This window comes from Sminthopsis crassicaudata, chromosome 3 (assembly GCF_048593235.1).
Source record: "Sminthopsis crassicaudata isolate SCR6 chromosome 3, ASM4859323v1, whole genome shotgun sequence".
Lineage (NCBI taxonomy): Eukaryota > Metazoa > Chordata > Mammalia > Dasyuromorphia > Dasyuridae > Sminthopsis > Sminthopsis crassicaudata.
Window position 1 is genome coordinate 2959724 of NC_133619.1, and position 13839 is coordinate 2973562.

At 52.0% G+C, this 13839-nt stretch overlaps 1 protein-coding gene across 4 annotated transcripts in view; it reads right to left on the minus strand.

Annotated features, from left to right (window-relative positions):
* OPA1 (OPA1 mitochondrial dynamin like GTPase) overlaps positions 1 to 8066 on the minus strand; it is a 46680-nt gene extending 38614 nt beyond the window's left edge. The window contains exons 1-5 of one of the 4 annotated variants that reach the window (XM_074297825.1): positions 7810 to 8066; positions 5788 to 6082; positions 5505 to 5601; positions 4117 to 4224; positions 45 to 98 (exon numbers count right to left, since the gene is read on the minus strand). In XM_074297825.1, the coding sequence (XP_074153926.1) occupies positions 45 to 98; positions 4117 to 4224; positions 5505 to 5601; positions 5788 to 6082; positions 7810 to 7841 (586 nt within the window). In that variant the 5' untranslated portion in view covers positions 7842 to 8066. The remainder of the gene's footprint in view (positions 1 to 44; positions 99 to 4116; positions 4225 to 5504; positions 5602 to 5787; positions 6083 to 7809) is intronic. The other 3 variants (XM_074297827.1, XM_074297826.1, XM_074297828.1) reach the window with 3 other exon arrangements.
* Between the last annotated feature and the right edge of the window lie 5773 nt (positions 8067 to 13839).

Genomic DNA, 13839 nt, shown 5'->3' on the forward strand with positions numbered 1-13839 from the left:
AAACACGGAGAGGCACGAAGGTCAGCACAGCGCTTTGTACACACCTAACAACAGAAGGAGGTCAGAAGCTCCTACGACTTCACTAACCCATTTGTCACCTGTGAAAAGTCAGCAAAAGGGGAAACGAAAAATAACGTGAAATGAACATGGACACAGGGAGCCGAGCTGCCGGCTCTGCCTGCCTGACCCCCGAAGGGCAGCAAATGGGGGCTCCCCCCGAAGGGTCCAGAGCCATTCGAGGAGAGCCAACCCACCTAGGCCTCAGCCACTCGCCACCACTCGGTGACACAAAGCTTCCGTGCCCAAGAAGAAGATAACAAGCTGTTTCCCTCGTCACAGCAACACCAAGAGGATGGTATCGCGTCCCCTTCTTCAGAGACACTTCTAATCAAAGGGGGGAACGAGGCGTCGACAAGTCGGGCCGGGCTCCCAAGGAGCAAAGGCTGCAGTCCAAGAGGCTGCAAGGCTGGGCCCTCTCCCGTGAGCCCTCAGATGTAGGGACAGCGGCCCGGAGCTCCCAGGCCCACAGGATCTGCCCAGAGCACCACACCAAGAGGCCTGGGCTCCCCTCCAGACGCTGGAGCCCGGCTGTCTCCTTCCCACGTCTGACAGCCCAGCCTCTATCGCGCCTTGGCCCGGGCGCACTCCAGAGCTCACCCAAACATCCCAGATTTTCTCCACCCCTGAAGGTCACAGCAGACGGGGAGACCATCATCAAAGAATAGACTGAGGCACAGGATGCCCACGCCTATGCCATTGTGCAGATGGACGGCCAGGGGCGCATCGGGAGCTGGGCACTCGGTGACATGATGTCTAGGGGTTAAAGCAACGCCACTGACCCCCCCATCTTCTGGCCTTGGGCCATCTCCCAAAGGCTGAATGCTTTCCCCTGTGAATGGACAGCAGCTCCTTCCCACAATTCAGAGCTCCCCGCCAAGTGCCCACTTTACTGTAGAAGGCTTCTGGAAAACCAGGCCATGAGAGTCGGACTCCACTTCGGGGGGATGACTAAACAAAGGGCTAGTAAGTTGTGCAAAGTTTACTCGTACAAGGGATTTAAGAAATTGCTCTGGTCAACGCACGGCATTTTTGATCACTTGGAAAATTACAGAATTTTACCGAACAATCTCCCCAAATTGGCTCAGAGCAAACGACAGATACTGCCAAATTCTTTATCATTCTCAGGTTTTCTTTCTGTGATTTTATTTTTTTTTTGGGGAAAAAAAAAACAGTCTAGAGAAATGCAACTTTAACCAGCTCTTCTACGAGGAACAAATATTAGGGCCTAAATACAAAGTACCCTTAAAAGAAATGAGACTGGTAAGATCTTGATCAAAATCTCCCAGAGAAAAACTCAGGAGAAGTTCAGGCCCGATTCTGTGGGGTGTGTGTCTGTTTTGTAAATGATGACTCAAAGTTTATGAGTTCTATGTTCTTTACTTCAGACAGAAATGGACCTTATATAATCAGGAAAATCTTTTAAGAGAACAGGAAAAATCTGTCTGATTTATCCATCTCTGTGCTAAATCATTGCTAACAGGTCTTCACTTAAGCCTTTTCTTTTGGCATAATCAACCAAAAGAAACAGGCTATAAAAATAACTAACTTGCAAAAAAGGCTTAAAAGACAACAAATATCCAATTTTTTTCTCCGTTTTTGTTGGAAATCAATGAGAAGACAGATACAGAAATTAAATGAAAACTAAGATATCCCCAAAGAGAGTAGAAACCAAATTTTGTGGGAAACCAAACACAGAATAATCAAATTTTCTTCCATTTCTAGATTATAGTTGGGATAGCTTTACAAAGTACTTTGATGAGTTTATGGGGTACTACAGATTTAACGAAAACAACAATAACAAAAAAATCACAGATCAGTTATTGTTTAATGGGACCTTTTAAATGATTAGGGAATGTTTTAAAGCTAAAGTCTGCATTTGAAGAACTGTTTCATCAGTCATAGGGATTTAGTGAAATACAAATTCACAGAAGCATTAAAATAAGAAAACCTTGGAAAGATTATAGGAGAGATTAGATTAAAATGTGTGAGCTCAAATAGTTCTGCAACTCAGAACTTAAAAAGAAAGCACCTTTGCTAAGTCTAGAGAAGTGCCAGCTACCAAATCTCTGAAGCCTGAAGTTCTGGGGGATCCATATGAGAAACTGATTTTAATTTTAATGTAGAATAAAGGTGTGCCTAAAAGCTGTACTTAAAGTTGGGATAAGTTTGTTGCAGGAAGGAAAATTTATCAGTAGAAGGCAAGTTTTAGAAGCTCTTCGGCAAAGAGTTAAGTGTGGTTAGGAGTGCAGTTCATTTAACCAGTTGTTTGCTGCTTTTAAACAAGCAACCTGAGGACACGGCGCAAGTCCTGATATGGGACTCTCACTGAAGATGAATCCCAAAGTGCTCCAAGAGAGAGAGAGCTCACAGTCCCCATCAGATGTAAAATAGTAAATGAATTATGAGAGCTGTAAAAATAACCAAAAGTCCTTAAATTTCCCACACTTTAAAGGACACATCAAGCATAATGGCTTATTAAATGTTATTGTAAAAATCTCGAAAAAAGAAACAAACAAACAAAAAAAAAAAAAAACAAAAAAAACAACCACCAACTGCTTCTGGTTCTAGCCTGGAACTGACATGAAGTTATTTTTCTCCTAATGTAAAATGTCCCTATTTTGTTTCTATGAAACAATTGCTATAACCATGGAAGGTTTATTTCAAAGGTTCAAACTGGAGGTATCTAGGCTGTTACAAGATACGGGTATGAGGTCTGAGCCAGTCTAAATTTAGTTTAAAATTCGTCGAAAATTTTGCTCCTTCCTAAAATTAAGGTAAGATCTATTTTGTCAGAGATTTTTAACAGAGAAGAGGCCTCTGCAAGTGATCTGAACTGGAAAAGCAAACCCGCTGGAGGCTCCTCTGAAGCCCCAGGTCTTCCAGAGTTCCTGAGATCTCCAGAGGCCCCGAGGACTGCATTCGAGGCCTTGCAACACGTAGCAGAGCAGCTCTTTGTCTTTTCCACAAGCTCCCAAGAGTTCCAGAACTCGCACACAGGACAGACGATGCCTGCGTTGCTGGGCTAGACAAACGCCCTAGGACCCCAATTTCCGTACCCCACGGGCCCGTTTGACCAGGGGCCCCTCTCTCCTCTCTCGTGGGTTAGAGTCACCCCGACATTCACTGTGTATTTAGGATACACTGAGCTAACACTGGATCCAAGGAAACACCATCAGGTTGTCGTAAGCTGTGTCCATGCCCCTTTTCTCTAACGTCCCCCTTGTACCTCTCAGTACCTTACCCACGGAGGACCGCCCTCCGAGCATTTAGATTGTAATGATCCACAGAAAGGCTGGGGTCTTTCACGGGATCGAAGAGGGAAAATGTGAGAGCCCTCGTTTATTCCAATCAGTATTAATCAATTTGATCGGATCACACCCACGTTCTGTACATAGGAGCCAGAGCCGGGAGCTGCAGGTTCTCAGTAACTGTAACGAGTTAACCACCGGCCCTCCCTCCACCTTGCTCGCTTTGTCGTGGTGCCCAAGCCCAGCGGGGCAGAGATCACAAGAAAATCCCCCAAAATAGCTCTGTTCCTCCGGACCGACCCCTTGTTCTAAAGGTGCAGGTGACCAGCTTGGGACCACGCAGGCCCCTGACTGTGAGCCCTGCCCAACCTGAGGGGGGGAGAGGGGGTTGTGTGGATATTCCCGTGTCCCTCATGTGACCGTGCTTACTTTAACTTGTGTATCACATGACTGCACTTGGTGCGTCTGCTCTGGGATGCACAGGGCTCGGGAAGGAGGAGGATCGTGAGGAAGAGTGGAGGTTCCCTTCACTAGAGGGGGTCGGACCCTTTGATAAAGTGCGTCTGCTCAGCGCTGTCTCAGTCTCTGTTACTGTAGTGGGACAGTTCTAATCCCTACATTTTAAATCACCAACTAAAGACAAAGGAAAAACCTCGAGAGCACATTCTAACCCCGCCTGCCTAGCTCTGATTCTTCTCAAAGCTCAGGGGGCGTTAACCTGGGGAGAAGGCCCCCTTTGGAGCAGTGACTGGCCCGGAGTCCATTCCCGCTGCTCTCCGGTGTGACCCTGGGGACGTGAAGGCCTCACCTGTGGAGAAGAAGTCCTTGAGCAGGCTGAAGCTTCCCGCCAGCTTGTCCAGGTCTGGAACCAGCTTCGCCAAGGCCTCCGAGTCCGGAAGGGCCTTGCTGAGCTTCTCTGGAGAAGTGGAAAGAGGAAGCCTGTCAGGGCCGGCCCGGAGAAAGCGCTCGCTCCGACCGGGGCCACGGCTGCCCTCCCCCCCCCCCCCCGCCCCAGCAAAGGCAGGAGCCGGACCCGGGAGCTCCCCCCCCCCAGCAAAGGCAGGAGCCGGACCCGGGAGCTCCCCCCCCCCAGCAAAGGCAGGAGCCGGACCCGGGAGCTCCCCCCACCCCCCAGCAAAGGCAGGAGCCGGACCCGGGAGTTCCCCCCCACTTCCCCCCCCCCCCCAGCAAAGGCAGGAGCCGGACCCGGGAGCCGGGCACGAGCAGGTGCCCCAGCAGACACAACTTCTCTGTAAAGTCGTGCGCTTCCTCCTCGTGTTTTAGAAAACAAGTTTTTGGCTGTCCTAGTCTGCCGGGGATTTGTGGAGCTGATGGGGAATTTTCCACTTAATATTTCTTTCCATTTGCTGACTGGGAACCCGGTCTCCCCCCCAGTATCCACACTTTTGTAGTTTCTTTTTTGTGGTCAATTCTACCATTGCTAGAAATGCAATCCACAAGACCCAGCAGCGAGTCTGTGTGACAGAAAAGCTAAGCGGTGACAATGCTCCAAATCACTATGGAAGCATGAAGAAGCTGGGGTCACGTGGGGAGGTTCAATTACCCAGGTCTCCTTGAAGAAATCAAGAACAACCAGGGCTTGAGCGCCGCGCTGTTCACCCGGGGCTGTGCCGGAGTGACAAACACGACAATAACCCAGAAGTTTATCTATGCTCTTAATGTTAGAGACTTTCCAAGGGACGCTTCATAAAACGTGGTACGACCGGAGGAGGGAGAGAGTAGAGAATGAGAGGAGGTAACGGAAAAGGCAGGCAGGAACGGATGCTTTTCTGGAGCAGCGGCGGCGGGGACTGCTCGGAATCAGAACCAGACTCGCCGGAGGAATCGCACCCGAGATTTAAACGTCGCCGCCCGCTGCGGAATCCCTGCGACCCCACGGGCCTTCCCAGTGTGTGTGGGAGACAGAGAGGATTCTGGGAGCGGGGCTTGCTGGGCCCTCGGGAGCCACGGCTCGTGTCCCTGCACCCGGGCCTGGGGGGGAGGGGCACGTGCAGGCCGACACCGGAAGCATTCACACAGAGCGGGCGCCCCAAGAGCATCCTCCCGGTGTCGTCGGTCACAGGAAGGAGCGGCCACTCCCGGCCCCCCATCTACATGGCTCCCGAGCCAGGTGAAGCCCAAGCCTCGGCCCCTCAGCCGGCCCGGCTCTGAGTGGGGGCGGGGCGGGGCACCCACCCAGGTCGATGTACTCGTCCAGCTGCCACACGAAGTCCGGCACGATCCACTTGTAGTCGCTGAGGTCGGGCATCATGTCCTTCCACTGGTCGAAGGTCTGGAAGACAACAGGCCCCTCGGTGAGACCGGGGAGCGAACCAGGCCTCCCGAGTCCTCCCGGGGCGGGGCCTCCATCCCCAGAGATCCGAGTTCGGTCCCCGTCGGCCCCTCGGCTGTGGCTCCCTTCCCCGGGACGGAGGAGAAAGCAAGCTCGGGGCTGAGGGCGGGGCGGCGCCCCCCTCACCTTCTTGGCCGTGTAGCCGCCGCCCACGGCCGACCCCAGGAGCAGGTAGCGCAGCCGCAGGAGCCGGGCCGCCAGGCGGGCCGGCCAGAAGTGCCTCCGCGGCTGGAAGCCGGGCCTGGCCGGAGACAGCTTCCATCTGCGCGGCGGGGGGCGGCTCAGGGAGGAGAACGGCTGGCAGGAGCCCTGGAACGGGGGCCGCGCCGCGGGGGGGCGCGCGTGCTGGAGGCTTCGGGACGCGGGGCGCGGCCTCGGCAGGGACAGCGCGCCTCGCACGACCAGGCTCCGACAGGCCTCGCTGAAAGCAAGGGGAGAAAGGGGTTACACGGGGCCCCGCCGAGACCCACGGCGGGAGGTGGCCAGCGACGGCAAGAGGCCTGACCCGGGCCGCAGAGCCGTCCTCCCCCCGCTCGGCCTCCCCACAAACTTCCTCCCGGGGGCGACCTCCATGCTTCTAACCTTAATGTGAGACGGGGCGCTTGGGCCAGTTCCCCTGTCCCTGCCCCGCCCCCATCCCTCTGGGGGACCTCCCCGCCCGGCCTCCTCACCATCTCGCCCGAGCAGCGCCCACAGTGGGAGCCTCAGGCTCTGCTGAGTCTGCAGAGGGAGGGGAGCACCCGAACCCGGCCCCCCCCCCAGCTCCCTGGTTATCTCACTGCCTCCCCACAGCGGGAGCAGAATCTACGCCTCTCCCCCGCCCACGGAGAACGTTCCTTCCAGCGGAGATGCTGTGCAGGCCTGACTGTGCTCCCAATGTGGGCCTGACTGTCCTCAGTGCTCCCAGTGTGGGGCTGACTGTTCCGTGCTCCCAGTGTGGGCCTGACTGTGCTCTGTGCTCCCGGTGCGGGGCTGACTGTGCTCTGTGCTCCCAGTGTGGGGCCTGACTGTGCTCCCAATGTGGGCCTGACTGTGCTCCCAATGTGGGCCTGACTGTCCTCAGTGCTCCCAGTGTGGGGCTGACTGTTCCGTGCTCCCAGTGTGGGCCTGACTGTGCTCCTCAGTGTGGGGCTGACTGTGCTCTGTGCTCCTGGTGCGGGACTGACTGTGCTCAGTGCTCGGGGGCGGGGCTGACTGCTCTGGGCTCACGGCCTGGTCCCCGAGCTGTGCAGGGAGTGCTCCAGGCTCCCGAGAGTGGGAGCACCACCACCGGCCAGCACAGCCGCCCCCTCCCCCCACAAAGCGGAAGACCAGAGGCCTCCGGAGAGACGCTGACTCCTCTGCGCAGGAGCCGCCAAACCAACCAAAATGGGGGAAAGGGGAAACCGGCCCGGGGCCCCCAAGGAGACTCCCGGACAGGGGAGCCGCCCCTGGAGGAGCCCCCGGAGCGGGGCACTGTCCCGCAGCTTTGCGCCCACCTGGGGCCGGAACTTCAGCCACTTCCCGGGAGATCGGCCCCTCCCCCAGAGCGTCTGCACCGCAGGCCGGGGCCCAGTGGCAGAGGGCACTCATTAAGCACCAGCTGCATGCCGGGCTGCACTAGGGGGAACGGAAGGAGGGAAGCCCCTGGGCCCGCAGCGCTCGAGGCACCCGAGGGCTCAGAAGCGGGTCCTCGGGCTGCGCCGCCCCGGGCTCCCCCAGAAGCAGACCCGGGACTGAGGAACTCCTGACTAAGCGGCGCGGACCGGGAGGAGGGCAAGGGGCGGCTCCCTCCCCCCTCCCCGCCCCCCCCCCGGGGGCTGGGCCTGGCACAGCACAGTGGGGGGGGGGGGCTGAGGGAGGGAGGGGAAGACAGGGGAGAGAAAGGAGGTGGGGTTAGGGGAGGAGAAAGGGGAGGGGGAGGGGGAGGGAATAGGAGAAGAGGAGGGAGGAGGAGGGAGACCGGGAAGGAGAAGCGGGAGGAGGGAAACAAGGGAAGAGGGAGGAAGAGGAGCCGGCCGCCAGCTGCCTCCCTGCCCCCTGACGCCCGCGGGTTTCCGGGCGGCCGGAGGCGGGGGCCGCTGCCGGGTCAGGCGCGCGCGGCCCGGGCGCTGGGGGGGTCACTGGGTCCCGGGCTCCGGGCGCCGCCTCCCCTCCCCCGGCTCTCACCAGGCCTCGGTGGCTCGGCGCGCCCGCCACATGCCGCCTCCGGTAGCGGTCTCGGGCCTGCTCTCCTCCTCCGCGGCCTCCGGCTCCTCCCGCTCTTCCTCCTCCGCGGGCTTCAGCGGCGGCCGGCCCAGGCCAAGGGAGGAGCGCGCAGTGACGGCAAGGGCATCCGGCGGCGGCCGCGGCTCGGCTTGCGGCCTCCGCTTCCGGGGGCCCGGCCGGCTTCCGTAGCGCGTCCGGCGCGGAAAAAAGCGTCCCCGCGGGCGCCGGGGCCAGAGATACAAACGTTCCGGGCGGGCCGCTGAGCGCATGCGCCCTCAGGAGAGCAAGCCACCGAGCAGCCGCCGCCAGACGCGCGTGCGCACTCGGCCGCTGGGCGCAGGGGTGGGGCTCGGCCACGGAAGGACATGCGCACACTTCTGAATCTGAGCGCTAGCGCAGGCCCTCTAGGGGCGGAAGGATACCCTGTGTCCTTTTGGAAACATGTCCACACTTTTTATGTACGATGTGTTTTCATCTACAAGCCGCAAATACATATACTTGCACATATGCGTAAGTGCACAATACACTCCACGGCGGTGCGCGCTCGCACACAAACGATTTTTAGTTTTTTAATCTGTAGTTTCAGCTCCAATCCCCCCCTCCCTTTCCTTCCTCCCCATGGGGACGGCAGCACCACCGAGCACGGGCGGCGGCAAATATAAACAACGGAAACACACTCTCCTTCACGCATGCGTGTATCTGACTCCATCCGGACTCTGGCCCACCACAGCGCTGAGGAAGCGCCGGCCGCGAGAGGGCCGCTTTCCTGGGCCTCGGGAGGCGGGAGAGCCCCTCGCGGTCTCCCAGGCCGCGCGTTCTCCGGCCGGCCCCTCGGGGGCGCCCCCGAGCTGTGGTGCGGGGCACGTGTCCGCCGGGGCTCTGCGGGCGGATGGGACCGAGATCATTGACCTTCCGCTCTGGACGCCGCCGCCGTCAGTGAGACGGGCTCAGAAAACGCCCCGCGCCGAGCATGCTTAGAGCTGGACATTGGTCGGGTCCGAGCCCCGACAAATGATCATTTCTTAAAAAGGAGCTGAGCGCCGCGCGCTGTGTGACGGCTGAGATCAGGAAAGATAATGGAGGAAGGCGGGAAAACCGGGACAGGATGCATTGTTGGTAGAGTTGTGAACTGATCCAACCGCACCTGAGAACAATCTGGAACCATGCCCTCGACCCAGCAGGGTCTCCTGGGCCTGTATCCCAGGGAGATCTTAAAGGAGGAAAAGAGACCCACATGTGCAAGAATGTTTGTGGCAGAAACTGGAGACTGAGCGGCCGCCCCTCAGCGGAGAAGGGCCGAATAGACTGTGGTACGGAATGTTCTGGAATGTTCTTGTTCTGTACCAGCAGGATGCTCGGGGAGGCCTGGAGAGGGACGGTGCTGAGGGAGGGGGCGGGACCGGGAGATCGTTGTCCGTGGCAACGCCAAGACTACAGTGGTGAATCCTGACGGCTGTGGCCCCCTCCGCAAGGAGGTGAGTCAGACCAGTTCCAGGTGTTCGGTGAGGAAGGGAGCGGCTGCTCCCGGGGGCCGTGGGGCCGAGCGTCCCCAGCCCGGCATTCTCACTCTTTCGGCTGTTTGTTCGCATTTTATTTTTCTCTCTTCCTTTTGACCCGATTTTCTTGGGCAGTAAAACAAATGCACAAATTAGTTGGAGGGGAGGATGAAGCTGTTCCTAAGTTGAACAAGTTTGTTCATTCATCCTTAGGACGGGGGGGGGGGGGGGGGGGAAGAACCGTTTTTTTAATAATAAGTTGTACTTATTTAATCATACCTCTAGTGTAAGGGCTTGCTGAACCCTTGTCAACAGGGCTGCTCACCCGCTTTGAAGTCGCTTTTTAAATTTTTTTTTATTAAAGCTGTTCATGGACAGATCATACGCAGGGTAATTTTTCGACACTGACCCTTGCGGCTGTGCCAACTTTTTCCCTCCTTCCCTCCACCCCCTCCTGTAGATAGCAGGGAGACGGATACATGTTAAATAGGGTAAAATATTTGTTAACTCCAATATGTGTATACATGTCTATGCACAAGAAAAATCAGATCAAGAAAGAAAAAAAACAAGAAAGAAAACGAAGTGCAAATAAACCACCGCAGAGCGAGTGAGAAGGCGGAGCTGCGCTCCACACCCCGCCCCCAGGCCCTCTCCATCATCTCATTGGTGAGAAGAGCCCCGTCTGTCAGAATTTATCTTCACGTAAAGTTACGTTATCTGGTATAATGATCTCCTGGTCCTGCTCGGTTCACTCAGTTCCTGTCAGTCTCTCCCATCTCTCTGTATTCCTCCTGCTGGTCATTTCTTACAGAGCAATAATATTCCACAACCTTCATATACCACAATTTACCCAACCATTCTCCAATGGATGGACATCCATTCATCTTCCAGTTTCTGGCCACTACGAAAAGAGCTGCTACAAACATTTTGGCACATACAGGTCCCTTTCCCCTCCTCAGTATTTCTTTGGGATATAAGCCCAATAACAGCAATGCTGGGTCAAAGGGTATGCACAGTTTGATCACTTTTTGCGCATAGTTCCAAATTGCTCTCCAGAATGGTTGGATTCTTTCACAACTCCACCAACAATGCATCAGTGTCCCAGTTTTCCCACATCCCCTCCAACATTCATCATTATTTGTTCCTGTCGTCTTAGCCAATCTGACAGGTGTGTAGTGGGATCTCAGAGTTGTCTTAATTTGCATTTCTCTGATTAATAATGACTTGGAGCACCTTTTCATATGAGTGGAAATAGTTTCAATTTCTTCCTCTGAGAATTGCCCGTTCACATCCTTTGACCAGTTATCAATTGGAGAATGGCTTGATTTCTTATAAATGTGAGTCAATTTTCTATATAACTTGGAAATGAGGCCTTTTATCAGAACCTTTGAATGTAAAAACGTTTTCCCAGTTTATTCCTTCCCTTCTAATCTTGTCTGGATTAGTTTTGTTCGTATAAAACCTTTTTAACTTAATATAATAAAAATTATCTCTTCTGTGATCAATAATGATCTCTAGTTCTTTGGTCACAAATTCCTTCCTCCCGGGGGAGGAAATTTTGAAGACAAAGTTTCGACAAGGAAGAAAAGAAGGGGAGTGGCCTGCAGGGATTGCCTAGGATGCACTCATTAATCCAGGTAGAGATTACTTAAACAGGGGGAGCCAAAATGGCAGCAAAGGGAAAGGTCGTCATCTGAGCTGTTCCAGGGTCAACACCATCAGGCCTCTGAGCGGCTTTTGAAGGGACAGAATTCACAAATATCTGCAATCTAACAACTTTCCAGCAGAAGATATTTTGGAAGAACTTCAGAAAAGGCCTAAGAACTGCTCAGTTTTTGAGTATTGTCTTATTGTTCTCTTTTGTCTTAAAAAAATCTGTCGAATGCTTCTGGAATTTGCTTTTTAACCTTATTTTGTCATCTGAAAATTCAGGTGATAGCTTATAGTTGGTAGTAACCAGATAATATCTTAAATGTAGTAATTACATGTAATTACATGAGATTTTTTTTCTATCCACAAATAGGACTTTACTCTCCTTTTAAAAATATGCTTCAGTGCTTCACTGGCGTAGTTTGAGACTTGGAACAAGGAATGGCCTTACTCCTTTACCTTTGCCTTTCTAGCCTGTCCTGCTATCTTCTTTTTTTTAATTTTTCCAAATCCTGGAATATACTTTCTCAGCTCTGTCTTTTAGAATTCCTAGGTTCCCTCCAGCTCAGCTCAAGAGCCATCGTGAACATGAATTATTTAAAAAGTAAGGCTTAAAAATCACGAAGTCTTTCTCAATCTCTTAATAAATGGCCAACTACTGTTTGTTTTCTACACAGATGAACATGTTTCTTCAGAAAGTGTTAGGATTTTTACAAGGTGCTAAGTCACTGGAATGAATAGAGACAATTGATTTGATCCTACAAGATGTTATGGGCCAGAACTTGGAACAAGGTACTGAGTGGAACTGAGGAGACAATGATTAAGTCTGATTTAGCATTGTCACAACAAATAATGGTTTCCTAGTGATGAAATGATTGGCGTATACTCAGTGTGCACCATATAAGCAAGAAACTCTCTGGGCCAAAGATACAGAAGCCCACAATCCCATTCTCAGAGGCGGAGTCTGAGTCATTCCCACAACTACCTTCCTGCTGGCTGGGGGAACTAGAGACTAAAGCTAACTGGGCCCCAGGAAAAGATTCAAGACTTTGAAGGACAAAATAAAGGATCTGGAGATAAGATTTGGAAAGAGACAGTAAAGGACTTTAACTCCTGGCTGCCTTTTGGGGATTACTGGTACTGGAACTAAAACTAAGGCTGCCTCCCCAGAAGCTCCCCAAGAGATCTCCCAGAGAACAACCGCAATTTAGAGACAACAGAACATTACAAGAAAGAATATATATTCTCTGAGGGCAGGGAGTGTTTTGCTTTTGAACCACCACCTCCTAAGACCCAGTACCTGGGACTGTGGATAAATGCTCATGATGATTGAATGAGTGATTGACTCATTCATTCTTTAGAATTAAATTGCTGTCATCAGTTAAATTTGAAGCCTTTTTTCAAATGCCCTTTATTGATTAGAATTTTTATTGCCTTGTGGTCAGTAAAAGATGCATTTAAAATGGATGATTATTTGTTTGAGACTTTTATGCCCTAGCACACGGCCAAATTCATAAATTATATGCCTGGGAAATATATTTTTTTTTTCTGTTCCCATTCAGTAATCACTAGAGATATCAAACTGTTTTCAAAATCTATTCAGACCCTTAAGTTACTTTATTTTTTAGTTAAATTTGTCAATCTGAATAAGGGAGAAACAGTGCGGTGAGCTCCATGACCACCTGGCTGTCCTCCTAGACTTCGTTCAACTGGGCTCCTCTTTCTATCTGGCAAAATTTTTATTTTCCTTTCATTAACTTTCGAAGCCACTTTTCTCAATGACTTCCAAATCTTTTTTTTTTTTTTTTTTCCTTCCTCAACCTGCTGGACCAATGTTTCTTCCTCTACTCTTTTATTCCAGAAGCAGAAAGATTTTCTCTCCCTCTTTCCTTCCCTCCTCCTTCCCTTTCCATCCCTCTCCTCCTCCTCCTCCTCTTCCTCCTCCTTCTTTCTCTCTCTGTCTCTGTCTCTCTCTCTCTCTCATCTTCCACCCCACTACTTGGTGATCCTTCAAACTGCCATCATAGAATCTCAGACAAGACCTTCAGCGCCTCCTGTTCAAACAACGTTAAGACCAGATCCCTGCTACCGCAGAAGCACTGGCCCAGCCTCTGCTGGGAGACTGAAGGAGGGGCAGCTCACTGCCAGTTTCTTTTCCCCATGAGAGCCTTTCTCTCATCTCAACAAGGCAGCTTGTTGAACCTTCTCTTCTAATTTAAACCCTCCTGCTCCTTCCACAGATGCTCAAATGGAATAGACTCAGTGATCCACACTAAGTCAACAGTATGAACATAACTACAGAAAAAGGAGCATAGGATAAGAAAACCTTTTAACTGCAGACAATAAAAATATTTTGGAGTATATCTTTCAAGACAAACCTAGAGATGATATAAAAACAATCGTAAAACAAAACAACAAAAAACCTTTTCACACAAATATATCTGATAGGAACAACTGGAGAAATAAACATTAATTGCTCATGGCTAGGTAGGCTGAGGACACATAATAAAAATGACAATTCTGTCTAAGTTAATTTTACTGTTCAGTGCCATATCAAACTACCAAAGAATGTTTTTATTGAGCTAGAAAAAAATGTAATAATTATAACATTAATTGGGAGAACAAAACATCAAGAACATGAAGGGAATCAATGAAAAAAAAAACAACAAGCAGGCAAATGAGTAATTCCAGCTTTCAAAGTATTTGACAAAGTGGTAATCTTCAAACAACCTGATACTGGCCAAAAGTGAGCGAATCAGCAGCATAGATTTAGTAGATAAAACACAGTAGTGAATGATCATAGTAATCTAGTATTTGATAAACCCAAAGATCCAAACTTTGGGGG